Source organism: Gastrolobium bilobum, unplaced genomic scaffold (assembly GCF_033153095.1).
Source record: "Gastrolobium bilobum isolate Gb01-03AN ecotype WA unplaced genomic scaffold, APGP_CSIRO_Gbil_v1 utg1559, whole genome shotgun sequence".
NCBI classification, from domain to species: domain Eukaryota; kingdom Viridiplantae; phylum Streptophyta; class Magnoliopsida; order Fabales; family Fabaceae; genus Gastrolobium; species Gastrolobium bilobum.
Genome location: NW_026898385.1, coordinates 211,119 through 229,942, shown reverse-complemented (window position 1 = coordinate 229,942; position 18,824 = coordinate 211,119). Strand labels below are relative to the sequence as shown.

The 18,824-nt window shown below is 36.6% G+C and overlaps 4 protein-coding genes across 5 annotated transcripts; 3 read left to right on the top strand and 1 right to left on the bottom strand.

Moving 5' to 3' along the window:
- The first annotated feature begins 2,073 nt into the window (after positions 1-2,073).
- Positions 2,074-3,062, top strand: LOC133315601 (histone H2A-like). Its single transcript, XM_061517254.1, has 2 exons — positions 2,074-2,347; positions 2,599-3,062. The coding sequence occupies exons 1-2, from the start codon at positions 2,135-2,137 to the stop codon at positions 2,836-2,838; spliced, it is 453 nt and encodes a 150-aa protein (XP_061373238.1). The 5' UTR covers positions 2,074-2,134; the 3' UTR covers positions 2,839-3,062.
- A 1,654-nt stretch (positions 3,063-4,716) lies between these two features.
- On the top strand, positions 4,717-6,795 carry LOC133315594 (uncharacterized). Its single transcript, XM_061517247.1, has one exon. The coding sequence runs from the start codon at positions 4,717-4,719 to the stop codon at positions 6,793-6,795; it is 2,079 nt and encodes a 692-aa protein (XP_061373231.1).
- A 4,401-nt stretch (positions 6,796-11,196) lies between these two features.
- LOC133315593 (uncharacterized) lies at positions 11,197-13,496 on the bottom strand. The gene is made up of 3 exons (XM_061517246.1): positions 13,343-13,496; positions 11,873-13,271; positions 11,197-11,782 (listed from the first exon to the last, which is right to left on the bottom strand). Exons 1-3 carry the CDS (start codon positions 13,494-13,496, stop codon positions 11,197-11,199), a joined length of 2,139 nt encoding a protein of 712 aa, XP_061373230.1.
- Positions 13,497-16,422: 2,926 nt separating this feature from the next.
- LOC133315604 (histone H2A-like) lies at positions 16,423-17,363 on the top strand. 2 transcript variants are annotated; one of them, XM_061517256.1, is made up of 2 exons: positions 16,423-16,744; positions 16,924-17,363. In XM_061517256.1, the coding sequence occupies exons 1-2, from the start codon at positions 16,502-16,504 to the stop codon at positions 17,161-17,163; spliced, it is 483 nt and encodes a 160-aa protein (XP_061373240.1). In that variant the 5' UTR covers positions 16,423-16,501; the 3' UTR covers positions 17,164-17,363. The 2 variants fall into 2 exon arrangements, with proteins under 2 accessions (XP_061373240.1, XP_061373241.1); XM_061517257.1 differs by having other exon boundaries at positions 16,423-16,714; positions 16,924-17,356.
- The last annotated feature ends 1,461 nt before the right edge of the window (positions 17,364-18,824 follow it).

Genomic DNA, 18,824 nt, shown 5'->3' with positions numbered 1-18,824 from the left:
ATTGTGATCTCCACCCCATCTCGTAATCTTCCAATTTTCACCAAACACTGGTTTCATGGACCTAACGCGCCACGGGCAACCCTTATCATACGCACAACATTTCAAGGATAACTTTGCAGGCGTGCTCTCAATTACCATTGCTTCTTGATGCTCCCTAATGAGGTGGTGCTTAAGTGCCATTTGGACATCTTTTTTTTGTTGCAAATTCTTGATTGACAAATAACTTGTCACCCAGTTGCCACTGACCTTGTATTGAACCCAATCCTGAGACCGAACCATCAGTGCATGATTCTTGTTCGCTCTGATAACTCCAATCAATGTAGAAATAATGCGAAATTCCTTCCCAAAAAGGAATAACAGTTTCGGCACCTGCAACTGCGGATTATAACTTTTTAATACAAACTTTCCAATTCAGGTATTAAATCAGGTATCTATTCAGCTATATACACATTATTTCAATTACCTTCATGAAGAATACCTAATGGGGTAGACGCAACGTCATGCAATTGCGGCATTTGCGCGACCACTGGTTCATGGAATATTGGGATTTGAGAAGCACCTATCTCAGCACCTTCATCTCCTTCGGAAGCACTAACATCCTCTGTCAGAAGACGTTCTTCCATTGCGATATTTTCATCATCATCGTCGTTGTCTTCGTCGTGCATTTTCCAAGTCGGATCATTTTCATCTCCTTCAGTTACCAACTGGAGACGCATGAGCGGCAGACGAAGATGGAAGACGGGGAGAATTTAAATCAACTGACCTCACCGGTAAGGGAACATTCTCGGTTGCGGTGATGTTGACATACAACTCCAGAAAATCTGTCCTTAACTGGTTGAAAAATTCTTCCAATGTTATCTCCACGTCTTCATTGTCAACCACTTGCAAACTAATGTATTTATCACATTGCCATAACCTTGTCGTGATCTGAGTGATACATTGGTTGCCTTGAAGACTTAACTTCTGCCGAATTCTCTGATGCAGTTCGCCAATAGTTGCATTGCATTAGATACGTGTTGGGCTTTTTTCACCTTCAAACATGACACCTCGTTGACCTTCTACCTTCCTACCATTGTAATATAACACAACACGAACAGAATCAGGACGTGAACTCATTCTTAAATAGAATAAGAAATAAAATTCAAATACTAAATTAAAGATAAGTATGTATAATGTTAGGAATTTTCGTAGAGAAGATATATAAAGAGTGAGAGAAGAGGTGTGAAGAGTGAATAGAGGGGTGAGGGACTATATAGGGTGCACAATGTGACGCCACTTTTGGGCGTCACATGTGACGTCCCATTGGGGCGTCTCACCCCCCAATGGGGCGTCACATGTGACTCCCAAAAGTGGCGTCACATTGTGCAGTAGATTTGTATTTTTTTACAAAACTGTTATAAATGCGTAATTATTTAATTAAAATGCAATAAATAAATTTTTTTGCCCAGTATCTAATCAAAAAATAAATATTTTGATCTGATTTCAACAAAACCCTAAAAATGACAAAAATAAAGAAAGAAAGAAAACTTATTTTATTTTAGATACTAACCGTTGATTTCCGTCAATCATCGGTTATAATTTATTTTATGAAATTTATTGGGCCAAATTTATTAGGGATAAGATATTGTGACAACCAAATAATGTTACTATCAATGTTACTACCACATCTTAACCGTTGATTTTCACCAATCAACAGTTATCATTTTTCAAATTAAACTCATTAATTAATTATTAATACGCAATAAATGATAACCGTTGATTGACGGAAATCAACGGTTAAGATGTGGTAGTAACATTGGTAATAATATTATTTGGTTGTCACAATATCCTATCCCAATTTATTATTAATTAATTAATAAATAAATGTTTTTTCCATATAATTATAGTGCCGTTCCATTCCATTGGTCCGTTTGGAAGTCACACGGATCACTACACAAAATTATCCACAACCGTAGATGAGGTAGAATCCAACGTCTATAATGCGTTTACTTGTGTATCCTTGGAGTCACCTCTCGCTGTCCAAAGCTCAATAAATGTCCACGTATATTCTTCTTACTTCTCAACACTTCTCAATTCAATTCAATTCAATTCATTTCCTCTTTTCGCAACAAAAAAATCTCAGGTTGGGTTTCCGATGGATTCTGGTGCCGGAAAGGTGAAGAGGGGTGCCGGAGGTAGGAGAGGAGGTGGGCCCAAGAAGAAGCCCGTGTCAAGGTCCGTGAAGGCTGGTCTTCAGTTCCCTGTTGGAAGGATCGGTCGGTATTTGAAGAAAGGAAGGTACTCTCAGCGCGTGGGAACCGGTGCTCCCGTTTACCTCGCCGCTGTTTTGGAGTACCTCGCTGCTGAGGTAATTCTATTTGCTAGATCTTTGATTCATGTTTGTTAAAATTGCGGCAAAACAAACCGGGTTCGTTGTGTTGTTTTAAAAAATTCAGATTTGAGATATGATGTAATAAAAGGGAAGAAATTTATGAAATGGGTTTAAATTGTTTAATTCATCTATTGATTTTGCACGAAAGGAATTTTTGGACATTATGGAAACCTGATTTGGGAATTAGGGTTTTGTTTTTTAACTTTTGTGTGTACGTGTGGGTGCAGGTGTTGGAGTTGGCTGGGAATGCTGCTCGTGATAACAAGAAAAATAGGATTATACCTAGGCATGTTCTGTTAGCAGTGAGGAATGATGAGGAGCTTGGAAAATTGCTTGCTGGTGTTACCATTGCTCATGGAGGTGTTTTGCCTAACATCAATCCTGTGCTGTTGCCAAAGAAGTCTGAAAGGGCATCCAAAGAGGCCAAGTCTCCATCTAAAGCCACCAAGTCTCCTAAGAAAGCTTGATTTTAATTTTGAGTTTGTTGTTCTTGATTTCTATATGTAAATCTACTATTAGGCCTTTTTTATGTAACTTGAAAAGGTTGATGCGTTTGAAACAATGTAATGATGATTCCATCATCTTAATTTAGGATTTTTTTTAATGAATCATTGGAAACAGCTTATTTAAAGACGTGGACTCAGATGTGCGCATATGTGTTTGTTTAAGATTAAAACTCGGTTTGTTTGAAGTGTTTGGATTTATTTGGGTGTGTTATTTATGAGGAGGATGATGATGGCATTGTTTGTCCTAAGCGCCTTAATGTTGGCTAAAGATTTTAACCATTATTATTTCATTTTTTTTTTGCTATATCTTTTAACTAAGCCAAAAGAACACATCAATTCTTGATATGAATCGGTGTAGTGCAGCTCTCTATTTCGCCACTGTTTTTGTGACATCATTGACAAGTTGTTTTACTGGAATGGTTATGTATGTTGATACTCGAAGACTCAAAATTCAAAGGGATATTGAGAATATTGAACTACTGTTGAAACTGAAACGAATAACTTTTATTGAAACAATGATCAGTTACGGTAGAAAAATGCTAAGACAACAAAGAAGAGTAAGAGTTACCAAATGATAAATGATGATAGTTTAGTGGTGCATGAGAATTGAGTATTTGGGGTGAGAGTACGTGTTTAATTTTTTTAATACTATTTTTGGGAAAGATTTAAAGTCTTTATTTTGGATTATTTTATCAGAACATAATTACCTCCTCAAGATACCTGTGGTTTATAAAAGAAGAAGAGTTTACCAAAATCAGAATCGAACAGCACAATGTGTGAAATCATTTATATGGAGGATTTAATGATACTAATATCGTTTCGATTCACATTAAGCATGTCAAAGTTACCAATAGTTTTGATTTTAAGCACAAGCCAGTTATGTGTTTGTTGACTCAATTATTTGATGAAATGTATCCCACGATAATAAGAAAAAATAATAAGGATGAAGTGACTATAGATAAGTAAAAGTGAAATTAAACACATCTTAAATTGCTTATTATGGAAGATGGTTTTTTGTTTTTTTTTTAAAAAAAAAATTTGAGAGTCAATAAGTCATCGAAACTTGTGTTGTAATATCATTATCAACTCGTGATGGGCATTGTAAGAAGCTGTCAACATAGCATTGCTCTTTACAAAGTTACGAAATTTATGAACTTAGCATCTAATAAAAATACTGATATAGTGAGAACGTGCTCCTTGTTCATTAGGATATTCTACATGGCTCACACTAAATTATTACAGAATGAATATGATAATACAAGTAACAAAATCTTGTATTCCAAAAAAAATAAAAATACAAGTAACAAAATCTATAAACCCAACGTCTTAATGTTAAATTTATTAGTGGTATTTCAATTGACCCGATAGAAATGTTCTCGTCTTTTTTTGGTTTCTCTCATTCTTAACAATGCTAAGATGGAAGTAGTGTCCTAAAAATATCACACAGCCAAAGTAATAAAAAAAAAAAAAACAAAAAAACAAATTGTCAAGCCTACACTTTGTTAAGGTAACTGATAGCAGGCCCAAGAGTAGGAGGTTGGTTGGGGCCCCTTCATGGGCCAGGGATTATGTTAGTAAGTGTTAGCAAGCCCAATGAGTTGTATGTGAGAGTTAGTAATCAGATACAACATTGTGTAGTTGTTAGGAATAGAGCTTGGAAAGCTACACGTGTATTACAAAAGCACCTATCTGTCATTTTGGTTTTGGTATTCTGAAATATACTATTGATTTCCTCTTTTCTTCTTATCCTCTTCTCTCTGAGGCTGAGTTTGGTACCGATTAAGGGTTCGCGTCCCTTAACATTGGTGCTTTCATTGAGAGCTCCTTTGGAAATCCAAAATGAGGGTTCAGGAATTGGCTGAGGAGTTTGGCACTTTCCAACTCCGAATCGAACGAAACTTCGAGGATCTGCAATCGCGGGTGGAACAACGATTTCTCGATCATCAAACCCAGTTCGTTGGCATCAATTCTCAACTCCAACAGATTCATGCAGCGGTGCTTGGGGCTGAGGTTCATGCTACAGAGCATGCTTATTCGAAAGGAGTTCATGCCTCATCTTCTACTGAGTCTGGGGGAATACATATCCCACGCATGGATCTTAACGATCCGCGTTCATGGCTGAAATCGGTTAGGATGGAGCTTCCAATTTTCAACGGAACCGATCCTAATGGCTGGATTTTTCGCACCGAGTTGTATTTTGGGTTACAGCAAGTGCCGGAGAACATCAAGGTCCGTTTGGCTGGGATGAAAATGGAGGGATTAGCTAGTCCTTGGTTTCAGTGGCTTTTCAGTGGAGGATCCATTCATACTTGGGAGGATCTGAAGATTGCGGTTCGTCAGAGGTTTGGGGGTACTGCTTATCAGGATTTACGTGGAGTTCTTTCCAAGTTGGTTCAGGAAGGTGCATTGAGTGAGTACATCCGAAACTTTGAGGCTTTGATTAATCAAGTCACTGAGTTTAGTGATGAGGTTTTGATGTGTTTCTTCGTCTCCGGTTTGTTGCCTGATTTGCGTCGAGCCATCCAACTTCATTCTCCTACCTCACTCCATCAAGCAATGCAACTGGCTATTACCTATGATGCACACTTCGTGGAGCTGCGTTCATCTTTTTCTTCAGGGCTTAAGAAAGGTTTTGCTAAACACACCTATACTGTGGACCAACCAAGTCCAATTTCTACAGTATTACCTACTCAGAAACCAGGTGTTCCTGCTTTACCTTCTTCAACTCCTTATCGAAAACTGTCTCATGAGGAGATGCAGAAGAAGCGAGATATGGGAATTTGTTATACCTGCGATGAAAAATGGAACTCTCGCCATCGGTGTAAGGGAAAGTTGTTTTTGATGCTAGGTGATTCTGAGGAATTGGAGACTGAGGCAGAAGAGCATATTGTGTGGCAACCTGACCCTATTCTTGAGGAGTCTCATGTGGCAGCCTTACATTCTTTGGCAGGGGAAAGACATCCTCGAGCACTTCAGTTCCATGTGGAGATTAAGGGAAGGTTAGTACCTGTTCTTGTGGATTCTGGTAGCTCACATTGTTTTGTCCAAAAGAAGTTAGTTGATGTTTCTGGTTTAGCTACTGTCAAGGTGCCTAAGATGTGTGTGTTTCTAGGCAATGGGGAGTTTTTAATCTGTGAAAGAAAATGCATAGGGGTTCTATTAAATATTCAGGGGTATGAGTTTTCTGTGGATTTGTGGGTCCTGGAGTTAGCCAATTTGGGCATAATATTGGGCATGTCTTGGTTAAGTACCCTTGGCCGAGTTATTCATGATTATACTGACATGTCTATGGAGTTCTTGTTCAAAGGAGGGAGGGTGGTGTTGTCAGGTGAAAATTCTGGTGTGGCCAGAAATATAAGGGCCCCAAACTGTTTTCATTTGGCAGGAGAAGGAGTCTCAGATGTCTCACCTGAATTAAAGGAATTGAAGGCTCAAATTCCTGCAGCCATATGGGATATTTTGGTGCAATTTCACACTGTTTTCCAGTTTCCCACAGGGCTGCCACCACCTAGGGGCTGTGACCATGCTATTCATCTGGTTGAGGGTGCCAAGCCGGTTAATGTGAGGCTGTACCGATATGCACACCATCAGAAATGGGAGATAGAGAAGCAGGTATCAGAATTGTTGGGTTCAGGTTTAATAAAGGAAAGCAGGAGTCCATTCTCATCTCCAGTTTTGCTTGTGAAGAAACAAGATAATTCTTGGCGAATGTGTATTGATTACCGTGCCTTGAATAGCATCACTATAAAGGATCGTTTTCCCATTCCCACAATCGATGAATTACTTGATGAACTCAATGGTGCTAAGGTTTTCTCCAAATTGGATTTGCGTAGTGGATATCACCAAATTCTTTTGGTGCCTAAGGATACATCCAAGACTGCTTTTCGGACTCATGAGGGCATTATGAGTTTTTGGTGATGCCTTTTGGCTTTACCAATGCGCCCTCAACTTTCCAAGCGGCCATGAATCATATGTTTCGTCCTTACCTTCGAAGATTCATCATCGTATTCTTCGATGATATGTTAGTTTACAGTGGATCTCTTGAGGAACATTATCATCATCTCACTGTCACTTTGGGCTGTTTACAGAAAAATCAGTTTATGGTTAAGCTCAGTAAATGCGGGTTTGCTTTGGCTGAAATTGATTACTTGGGACATGTAGTTTCAGGGCTGGAGTTAAGGCTGATCCTAAGAAGATAGTGGCAATGATGCAGTGGCCGCAACCCAAGACTTTTAAGCAGTTGAGAGGTTTCATTGGTCTCACTGGGTATTATAGACGATTCATTAAGAATTATGCTACCATGGCCTCACCTTTGACTGATTTGTTGAGATCTGATGCCTTTCATTGGTGTGAAGAGGCTGCAAAATTTTTTGAGGTGTTAAAGGAAGCAATGTCAAGGACACCAGTTTTGATTCTGCCCGATTTCACCAAGCCTTTTATTGTGGAAACTGATGCCTCATCATTAGGCATAGGGGCTGTCCTTCAACAAGAAAATCACCCTATCTCTTTTTTCAGCAAGAAGTTGGGTCCAAGAATGAGTGTGGCATCCACCTATGTTAGGGAATTGTATGCAGTGACGGAAGCGGTAAAGAAATGGCGTCACTATTTGTTGGGGTCCAAATTTATTATACGTACTGATCATCGCAGCTTAAAGGAGTTACTCGCTCAAACTGTCCAGACAGTTGAGCAACAAAAATATGTCTGTAAGTTGATGGGGTTTGATTTTGTCATAGAATATAAACCTGGTACAACTAATATTGTTGCTGACTCCTTATCTAGATGTATGGAGGAAGACCACAGTGATATGTCTTTGTCCTTAGTCTCAGAGGCTATTTTTCAGCTAGTGGAGCAGATCAAGGTTGAGAACTCTACTGACCCTGAATTGATTAGCATCCATGGTAAATTGCACAGGCAGGAGTTAGGGAGTAATGATATCACAGAAAGAGATGGAATTCTTTACCATAAGGGGCGATTTTTGTTGGGACCCAATTCAGAATTGAGGGAAGTGGTGCTTAGATAGGCACATTCCACACCCATGGGTGGTCATGCAGGTATAACTAGAACTTTTCTGAGACTTAATGCTTCTTTTTATTGGGTTGGCATGAGGAATGATGTGAAAGAGTTTGTCAAGAGGTGTCACACTTGCCAAGTGATAAAAACATCAACTTCTCCTCCCATGGGTTTATTACAGCCGCTACCTGTTCCTAATGGGGTGTTTGAGGACTTAAGCATGGATTTTATAGTGGGCTTACCACACTCCAAAGGTTATACTGTCATCCTTGTAGTTGTTGACCGCTTAACAAAATTTGCACATTTTGGTGCTTTGGCTCATCCCTACACAGCAGCCAAGGTGGCTTCTCTGTTTTGTGAGATTGTGGTGAAATTACATGGGTTTCCTAGAACTATTGTATCAGACCGTGATGCAGTCTTTGTTAGCAAATTCTGGTCTGAACTTTTCAGATGCAGTGGCACAACCTTGAGGACGAGCACAGCTTACCATCCTCAATCGGATGGACAAACGGAGGTAACTAACCGTTACTTGGAACAATATATTAGAGCTTTTTGTCATGATGAAAATCATAAGTGGGCTGGAGTTTTAGGATGGTCTGAATACCATTATAACACAGCTACACATTCTTCAATTGGAATGACACCATTCCAAGCTCTCTATGGCAAGGTGCCATTAATGATTCCACCATATCCAAAAGGGTCAGTCTGAGTTGAGGCAGTGGATACCACTCTGGTCAACAGGGATGAGTTATTGAGGAGATTGAAGGCTCACTTGCAAGGTGCGCAGAATAGGATGAAGGCGCAAGCTGACAAACACAGACGTGATGCTAGCTTTGCAGTAGGAGATCTAGTTTTAGTGAGGCTGCATCCATTCCGGCAATTCAGTAGCCAATCGCAAGAATCAAAAATTGGCCAAGAGGTATTTTGGGCCATTTCCAGTGGTAAGGGTATTAAGCCATGTAGCTTATCAAATTGGACTGCCTGAAGGGTGCCAAGTTCATTCTTCTTTTCACATCTCGGTGCTGAAACCTTACAAAGGTGATGGGCTGACTGTAGCTCTACCATTACCAGCTGACAGCAATGAGAACCGTCCAATTCAGCAACCATTGGCTGCATTGATGAGGCGTGTTACTTAGGATGTCCAAGGCAATCATATACAGTGGCTCATTCAGTGGACTAATGCTCTTCCAGAAGATGCTACTTGGGAAAATGAAGAAGATCTCATCTTGAATTATCCTGAGTTTATTTTGCCTACATCAAACCTTGAGGACAAGTTTTCTGTTGCACTAGGGGCGAATGTTAAGGTAACTGATAGCAGGCCCAAGAGTAGGAGGTTTGTTGGGGCCCCTTCATGGGCCAGGGATTATGTTAGTAAGTGTTAGCAAGCCCAATGAGTTGTATGTGAGAGTTAGTAATCAGATACAACATTGTGTAGTTGTTAGGAATAGAGCTTGGAAAGCTACACGTGTATTACAAAAGCACCTATCTGTCATTTTGGTTTTGGTATTTTGAAATATACTATTGATTTCCTCTTTTCTTCTTATCATCTTCTCTTTGAGACTGAGTTTGGTACCGATTAAGGGTTCGCGTCCCTTAACACACTTATTATAAGTTTATAACTGCATTGAATGGGCGTTAACCTCAAATATGTAACACCTTGACCAGACAAAGGCCAATGATTTTAAAACCGCATGTGATTTGTTTTAAAATCATTTAATCTCCTGTATTTTTTATTTTATTATCACTTACCTTCTCATGATTTTTTCCATCTAAGTTCATCTTGAATGCCGTTAAATATTAAGATTAATTTATCCATTTTTCCTAAGTTAACTGGAAAGAAAAACATAAGGAATGCATCTGATTAAGAAAAAATAAGTACAAGGGAATAAGTCATAAAATTTTCTCTTGGAACAATTAAAAAGAAAAAAAAAACTTAAGTGGAGGAACAATATGGAACCGAACAACTTAATGAGGTATATGACCCATGCAAATAAAATGATATTTTGTTCAACATTCACTATAATTTGTTGCCCAAGAAAATAAGTTTTAATAATTACGTTTTTGGGCACTCTTGCGAATCAATTAAATTATGAGTGGACAGTGTAAGTTCTTAACTTTTTAAAAAAAATATATATTAAATTATGAACACATAACCTAATATAAACTACCAAGTCCCTCACCGTTAGATCAAATCTAGTGGCTTTATAATTACATTTTTTGTTATAATTTTTTTTTTAATTTGCTGCATTTTGAAAGATCACACAAAAGGCCAGGTTTTTTTTTTTTTTGGTCATATGGCCCAATAAAAATAAGTCATGTTCATTCAGTCTGCAAGACCAATCATACTAGTGCGACTAACGGGACTGCTTTAGATTTGTTTTTTTCTTTTTCTTTTTGCAAATGATCATTTGAAGTGTACAATAATATAAATTTGAAGTGAAGCAATCTTTAGACATACGAGCTTTACAAAATTATACACAATCTTCGTTATGATTATTTTCACTATTTTTAGCAATAAATGATCTCCTTTTCTGGTAAATACAAATTCAAATCTTCAGTTTTGTGTTCTACCCATATTGTTTGAGTGTCGAATTCATTACCCTCTCACCCTCACCCATCGAAACATTCGAAGGAGACTAAAATCAATATCACACCATAGGGTATTTTTTTATTTTTTTTTGGGTACAATACACCATAGGGTATTTTCATCTAAACATTGTTGCCATCCATAAAAAGAGGAGAGTATTTTCAGTACACACGACATGTAAATGCAACTTTCATTCAAAAATTGACATTTGGATTAAATTTCTCTCTCTCTCTCTCTTCTTTTCCATATACACACTACATAAAATATCTCATTCTAATTGGTCCGTCACACCAAGTTAGTAATGCGATAGATGTACCTAAAATATTTCGTAAATTGAGATAAACTACCATTTCCAAATCATATTATTTTATACAGTGTTATATCAAATACTCTATACTATTAATATTGAGATTTCTATAAGATCTTATATATGACCAATGATACACGGACACGGACACGGGACACGACACGACACGACACGCCAACACGTTAATTCTAAAAAATGTCATATTTGGACACGTTGAGACACGTTTTGATATTAAATAAAAATTTTAATATATAATATAATTTATATTTAATACATATAAGAATTCATAATAAGTCATATAACCAATAAAATATTTAAATTTCATAACATAAATATTAAAAAAAATAATAGAACATCCCAAGAGTGTAGAGTGTAGAAAAATAGAAAAATTATTTTACTTATGATTACACACAGTTCAATTATTTTCATCTCCATCTTCAATAATCATGGCCTCTATCTCTGGCTCATCAAGTGAAAGGCTAGCAAATTGAAGATTTCCAATATCATCAAGTGAATCGAATGTATCTCCAGCAATATCCCACGTTTGATTTGTTCCTTGTGCATAACTAGGAGTCTTTCTTGATAAGAGTCGAAGGTTGCTATGCACATAAACCAAGTCTTCAGCACGTTTTGGAGTGATTTTATTCCTCTTGATGGAATGCACAAAAGAATAAGTACTCCAATTGCGTTCAGCACATGATGAAGAGGAGGGTTGTTGCACAAGTCTCAATGCTATTTTTTGAAGCATCGGTGTAAAGGTACCATAAAGTAGCCACCAAGATTTCGAATCCATAGTGTATTGAGTATTGATGGCATCAAAATCGTCAAAGGTTTCACTATTGCTAATAAAATCTGCATACTCCAAACTAATCCTGCTTCGATCCTCCATGCTAGGAAAGAATCTCCTTAAACATTTTTGTCGCTCTTGAGTAAGCTCTAAATCCATGTGTGGAGGAACTCGACTAGAATCTTCCTGAAGCCATTGTTGACTATTATAGTATCTAAAAGAGAAGCAAAAAAAAAATCAACAAGTTGTCAAATTATATAAAGAGGAGTATTAATTTTAAATTGAATCATATTTAAAAAATTACTTGGGATTCAAAGCATGTGCCAAACAGTGTAGTAGAGTTGAGTTTTTTGTCCAACGATCCACAAGAATGCGATGCACCACATCATAAAAAGAGGAGCTCTCTTCCATCCTCTTCCCCCCTTTATGGTATATAGCTTTCTTCACTTTCACAATCATTGCATCCAATATATCATATATCAAGTGAAGACAAGATCTATCAGTGTCACAAGCTCTGATCATATCATAAATAGGAGCAGTGAATGCAAGTATGTAATCAACTGAATCCCAAAAACAATCATCCAATAGTTTTTCCTTCACATGTCTGGCCCTCCCAAGATTATCATCTCTATAAATATTCCATTTTTCACTTATCACCATATTTTGAAGACCGCTCTTTATTAACTTGAATCTCTTCAGCATCACAATCATTGAAGCAAAACAAGTATTAGCAATAGAAAGCAACTTCAAACTCACAAACTCATTAAAGATGGCCAATCTCATAGAATGATTCATAATGAAATGCTTTATTGCAGCAACATCACCTACAATATCATAAATCCAGCTGCATTCCTCATACGTTATTTGATTGCTCTCCACATTCTTTGCAACACAAATATTTTTCACAGCCAAATTCAATGCGTGAACAACACACAGTGTCCAAGTAATAGTTGGGAATTCCTGCTCAATAAGTTGCCCTGCTCCCTTACAATTTGCAGCATTATCTGTGATTACTTGAACCATATTCGCCTCTCCTACTTCTTGAATAACTTCCTTTAGCAACCTGAAAATGATATTTTTATCATTAGTCTCCCTCGAGAAAATAAACACATAAATAGAATACAAAAGTTCAAACAAACTGAAAATGAAATTTTTATCCTTTATCTCCCCCGAACAATCAACTGATTTTAAAAACATTGCTCTACCATCAGATACTGCCATGAAATTAATGAGTGGCCTCCTTTGTGAATCACTCCACCCATCACTTACAATACTCACCCCTTTATGAGCCCAAGACTCTCGAATAGGTTCACACAACTTATCAATATTTTCTTTCTCCTTTTGCAACACAGTGGTTCGCAGTGAGTTATATCCCGGTGGCAAATAACCTCCAATATTATGATTTGCTGCATAAGTATACGAAGCTTGGAAGTAAGGGTTCTTTGCCAGATTGAATGGCAATCCTGCTGAATAAAACATTCTAGCAATCAGGTAATTTAATTCTTCTCGCTCCCCAACATTAAATGCCATCTCAAGAGAACCTGTAGTTTTTCTTTTTTTTGGGCACGTGGAAGAGCTAGAAGGAGGTAAAGGTACTTTTATGGGTGCATTAGATTGCTTTATCTGGTCAGCTTCTTGTTCTAATTTCTCCATCTCTATCAGATCTCTGTTTTGCACCATTAAGCATTTCCCAATTCCTTTACCTGATAGTTTCAACAAATGAGCCCTCACTCTAGTATATGAACTTTTATAATCTTTTTTACAAAAGTTGCACAGCCAAGATAAATTTCCTCCTCTTCCACTATAGCATCTATTCTGGTAACATATTTCCATAAGGGTTTATCTAATAATTCATTGGCATCAGAAGCACTAGTAGCAGCAGTGGCACTATTACTGGCACTGGCCGAGGCAGAACTTGAATGATCCATCTTGTTATTCTATAAATGTGTCAAACAAAAAACATCAGATACAGTGCAGGTCCGTTTACAATAATAGATGTTCAGTTAGGGGACTAAAAAAAATGCAACCAAGGACTGAACATACAAATCTGTAACAGAACAATTCTAAATTCTTCAAAAAAATTAATGCAACCCAACCTTAACCAGAAAACTAGGAAAATGTGGTAAATGACCAGTTAATTGTAATTTCGTTGCTCCTACATTTTTTTCTTATTATCTTCTAAATAAAAATACATAAATAAAAAAAATAAAAATAGAAGGACTATATGAAGGCATATCAAGACACAAGTTTTAATAATGCTTGAAAAATAAACGACAACAAGAAAACAAGTAATGCCAAATAAGACCAAATTTATCAGGATATCCAATATTGTAGTCCTTACATTCCAGTTTATCCAATGTGAAGTATGCTTCACATGCATATTACTTGGGTTACCAACCACCGAAAGTGAATTTGTCCCCCAAATTTGATGAATTTGAGAAGGGGGAGGCTTATGTTGCAGTTGCTGTTGTTGATGAATTTAAGAAAATTTAAATGCAAAAATTGAAGGAAATACGAAACTAACTACTCAGCCACGGAAAACCAATGAGGAACCAAAACAACATATTTGATAGCATCATTGCACAAGACTAATAACATATTTGGTAGACATAGGAACATTCAGCCACACACAAAATGCATTTTTACAGCCCTTAAATCTATACATATTTTTGGTATGAATATGCAGAACATTTGGTTGTGGCACAGTAACTAAGCAGGGCAACATATATATTCAACGCATTGATAAAAAGAGAAAAAAGAAGAAGAATAAGTCCTCTTTAATGCACATTGCCATTATTCAAATGCTTCTTTCATCTTTGTCCTGAAAAGGAAAACCAAGCTCATAAAAACCATTTTGTTCCGAGTTCAAGCACATACAAGCATTAGAAAATTCATGGGTAGCTATATATCTTATCAAGAAACCTAAAATTTGGCAACTGTGTCAGGTGTACGAAGGATTCCTTGCGGAGATTCAGCAGCAAGCTCAGCTGCTTCTTTATACTTTGTTTGGGCAAACAGTTCTTGAAAATAAATATAACTAAAGTAAACACAACTTCCAGGAGAGATGTAGACGACGAAGAAGATGACCAGAGATTTGAGAATCGAAAGAGACTTACCGCCACCGGAGATGAGAACGACCAGCAGCAGCCTCCACTTCCAGCGTCAAGCCGTCAACAAACGAGAAAGGAACGAAGGCTAGGGTTCCAGTTTCACACTTCTTAAATTTTTTTAAATATTTTTTATTTTTTTAATTGTAATTTTATTTATTTTTTTGCCAAAAAAAATGTAAAAACGTGTCCCAAAACGTGTCCAAATGTGTTGACTACGTGTCCGACATGGTCAAATTCGCGTGTCCCAAAAAGTCTACTGTGTGTCGGACGCGTGTCCGTGTCGGACGCGCATTTTCTCCCCAAAATTGCGTATCCGTGCTTCACAGTATATGACCATGTGTCATTATACCATCGCTTTCAAACAGACCAAATTCTATATTATATTCATCCCACAAAAATCACAAAATAAATCTACAACATATTTTCAATGTTATAGCATTAAAGACTCGGTATATTATTTATTTAAAGGAAAAAATATTTATTTTACAATTGGAGATAAAGTTATTTTCGATAATTTCAAAATATCATCATTTTAGTATTTAATTTTTTTTATAAATTTTACTTTATTCTAATATCATTAAATATACTTAAATATCTACATTTTTTTTTCTCAAATCCTAAAACGATATTATTTTAAGATTATAAGAAAAAACTTTATGTTTTGATGTAGCAAGAAAGTGAAACTCTTATTAAAATTAGAAAAATATAATTGGCTCCTTACATGAATTTTATTAACATCCGTGTGAATGATGATATCACATGAGTCCCTTTTTTTTTAATATTCATAAATACTATTTCACTGTGAAAAAAAAGATGGCAAAGAGTTACACCCTAACAAAAGAAAAAAGAAAAAGAAAGAAGATGGCAAACAGAAACGTGCAAAATGGATAATCTCATGTGAGATTTCAAGTGACCAACGTGCAAAATGGATCATTTCATGTGATATTTCAAGTGTGCATGAGTGGGTTTTTTCAACAATATTTTTTTTCTATCAATTTTAATTATTTCTTTGAGGTAAGAATTCTTTTTGGGTATTTTTATAAATTTTGGTTCTTTGAATCGACTACGAGACTAATTCCAAATACAGATAATGCACATATTAAGATTTTATGTCCCTTCTAAAGATGAGATTGGTGAAAATCAAATCAAGGCTATAAAATCAAAATTTTCTACTACCAACTCACTACCAAAATTTTCTACTACCAACTCACTACCTATCTAATTATTATTGGATCAATATTTTCTCTTTTTTTCAAAATTTTTTTAGCATTCTCTCTCTTTGATTCAATGGTGATTAGATAAGTAATAAATTAATGGTAAAAAATTTTGATAGTAAAAATATCCTCCGAGTATTAGTTACTCAGCTCGAGTAGATCAATTGAATTATTACAATTTGATAATCAACAATTATTTTTTATTCCAATATTTTTTCTCCGTCATGTCTTATAACCATTGATTTGTCTATCAACGGTTAAAAATCCTTCCACATGATCTCTTCAGTTTAAAATCTCACGATCCACTCCCAAGGAATGTGGTATATTGCATTACTATAGCGGCGTTCAATTACATTGGTCCACTTGGAGGTCACACGGATTACTATACAAAACATTCGACAGCCGTAGATAAAGTTGAATCCAACGTCGAAAATGTGTTTACTTGTATATCCATAGTGTCACTTTACGCTGTCCAAAGCTCCATAAATCTATGTCCCCGCATCTCTACCACCATATCCGTTTTTACTCTTACATCCCAACACTTCTCATTCCATTCCATTCTATTCCATTTCATTTCTCTCGAGTCCCAAAATATCCGGTAGGGTTCCGATGGAAGCAAGTGCCGGAAAGGTGAAGAAAGGTGCCGGAGGAAGGAGAGGAGGTGGGCCCAAGAAGAAGCCCGTGTCAAGGTCCGTGAAGGCTGGTCTTCAGTTCCCAGTTGGAAGGATCGGTCGGTATTTGAAGAAGGGAAGATACTCTCGGCGCGTGGGAACTGGTGCTCCTGTTTACCTCGCTGCTGTCATGGAGTACCTCGCTGCTGAGGTAATTTCACTTACTAGATCTTTGATTCGTGTTGTTATGTTGAATAGAATTCTCAGATTTAAAAGATGATGGAATAAAGTAAAGAAATTTATGAAATATGTTTGAATATTGTGTTATGGATTTGGCTTAGTTGTTGATTTTTGAATTGGTAGTGAATATGAATGATTTTTTTTGTTTTGTTTTGTTTTGGCTTATGTTTGTGGGTGCAGGTGTTGGAGTTGGCAGGGAATGCTGCTCGAGATAATAAGAAAAATAGGATTATACCTAGGCATGTTCTGTTAGCGGTGAGGAACGATGAGGAGCTTGGAAAATTGCTTGCTGGTGTCACCATTGCTCATGGTGGTGTTCTTCCTAATATCAACCCTGTACTATTGCCTAAGAAGAATGAAAGGGCTGCTAAAGAGCCTAAGTCTCCCTCCAAGGCTACCAAGTCTCCCAAGAAAGCTTGATAGTAGCTTTTGATTGTTATTTTGTAAATGTTCTGTTAGGCCTTTTTTGTAACGTATAAGTTAATGCTTTTGAAAGAATGTGATGATCGCATCACATCATATCTCTGTTTAGGATTTTTCAATGAATGGCTAAGACGGCTCGTTTTAGGATTTGGCACTCAGTTCTCCTCCTTGTGTGTTCGTGTGTTAAAAGATTTTTAACTTTGTCTAGTTTTTAAGTGTTTTGATTGAAGTTATTTATGAGGGTGAGTGTGGCATCACTCGTGCAAAACGCCTACTTATACGCCAGGGCAAATTTTTAACTGATAATGTGGAGGCGTTGCCATGCTACCATGTAATTATTTAAATTCCTTGTAAGATTATTTCTCATTTTGTTTTGCTCCCACCAACCAATGGCAACAATTCACCCCCCTAAAAGCAAGGGCAAGACACTCAAGAAAACAAAGGAAAACTAAAAACTGGTCTACTCACGGACAAGAAAGACCACTAAAAGAAAAAGAAAAAAGAGAGCTATGCCATGAAGTAAGGATATTGAACTGAATTCCAGCATGAGGTATGGATTTGTTTTTGGTAAGAGTGAAGTACGTCGATGTGATGGATACAAGAGAGAGGGGTATAAATCAAAGTAAAGATGGCAGAATAGGCCGATCCGTAAAATTGAAAGTGTAATAAGCTACATGTAGCTGCCGATTTATTGCTCGAGAAACAGCATTCCAGATAATTTAAACCAAAATTTCTTTTGCAAGTGATTAAGAAATAAAACTTGCTTCTAAAACAGGCTTCAAATGAGTTATTTTGAGACATTTGTCTAAAATAAAAATAATTGTCTTCAACAATGTACAACAAAATCAAAACACTCACTGAAGTATTGTTTTAAGTTGACATCCTCTCTGTCAGCAACTGCCTCAATATTCCAACAATGAGCACCATGCACTCAGTACTTTGAGTGAAATAAATATAATCTGTTATCAAAAAAAATAAAATATAATCATATTGGACCTTTATTACAAACAACATGGATTGAAATGTTGTACAGTCTCCTTAATTAGGAAACAATACTCTCGAGTTGGTTGAAAGCCAATTGACAATATGAGATGATAACACCTACCATATAGCTATCTGGTTTAGGAGAAATACAATCTCTAACGTAGTGTTTGGTTCCGGAGAAATTTTTTTTTACCAGAGAAATGGTTGGAAAGTGAGTTTGGTAGAAAAATGTAAAAAAAGTTGTTTGGTTGACCCAAATATTATCAGGGAAATTTATTTAAATATGCAAAATCTATGTTCGGGAGAAACTTTGCACCTGTTTTTTTCACTTCCCAGTTATCTCAAAATACCACATCTCAAGTGGTATTCTGTAAGAGTGAATTTCATCCAAAAATCAACACAAAAGTCATTTTCCCACCTATCCTATTTGACTGGTATTTTTTAAAAAAACCTGAACCAAACGTGGTATTTTCTAATATCCACTTACACTTTCCCATCAATCCCAAAATAAACCTTCAACCAAACACTACCTAAGACACAAGCATCAAATTCTTGCCCGCAATAGTCCAAAATTCTAAATATTTTGATGGCAACTGTATGCTAAACAGTTAAAGATCAAAGCATAAAATTTCAAAATTGCAAACAGAACTGCTATTCTAAGGCTCACCAAGTAA

Bases quoted from the DNA above. Each gene is read 5' to 3' on its own strand.
- LOC133315601 (XM_061517254.1), top strand. From the start codon at position 2,135: ATGGATTCTGGTGCCGGAAAGGTGAAGAGGGGTGCCGGAGGTAGGAGA. The intron at 2,348-2,598 runs GTAATTCTATTT...GTGTGGGTGCAG, and splicing joins TGGAGTACCTCGCTGCTGAG to GTGTTGGAGTTGGCTGGGAA.
- LOC133315594 (XM_061517247.1), top strand. From the start codon at position 4,717: ATGAGGGTTCAGGAATTGGCTGAGGAGTTTGGCACTTTCCAACTCCGA.
- LOC133315593 (XM_061517246.1), bottom strand. From the start codon at position 13,496: ATGGATCATTCAAGTTCTGCCTCGGCCAGTGCCAGTAATAGTGCCACT. The intron at 13,272-13,342 runs GTGCAACTTTTG...TGAAACTATCAG, and splicing joins GGAGGAAATTTATCTTGGCT to GTAAAGGAATTGGGAAATGC. The intron at 11,783-11,872 runs GTAATTTTTTAA...CTTCTCTTTTAG, and splicing joins GCACATGCTTTGAATCCCAA to ATACTATAATAGTCAACAAT.
- LOC133315604 (XM_061517256.1), top strand. From the start codon at position 16,502: ATGGAAGCAAGTGCCGGAAAGGTGAAGAAAGGTGCCGGAGGAAGGAGA. The intron at 16,745-16,923 runs GTTGTTATGTTG...TTGTGGGTGCAG, and splicing joins TTACTAGATCTTTGATTCGT to GTGTTGGAGTTGGCAGGGAA.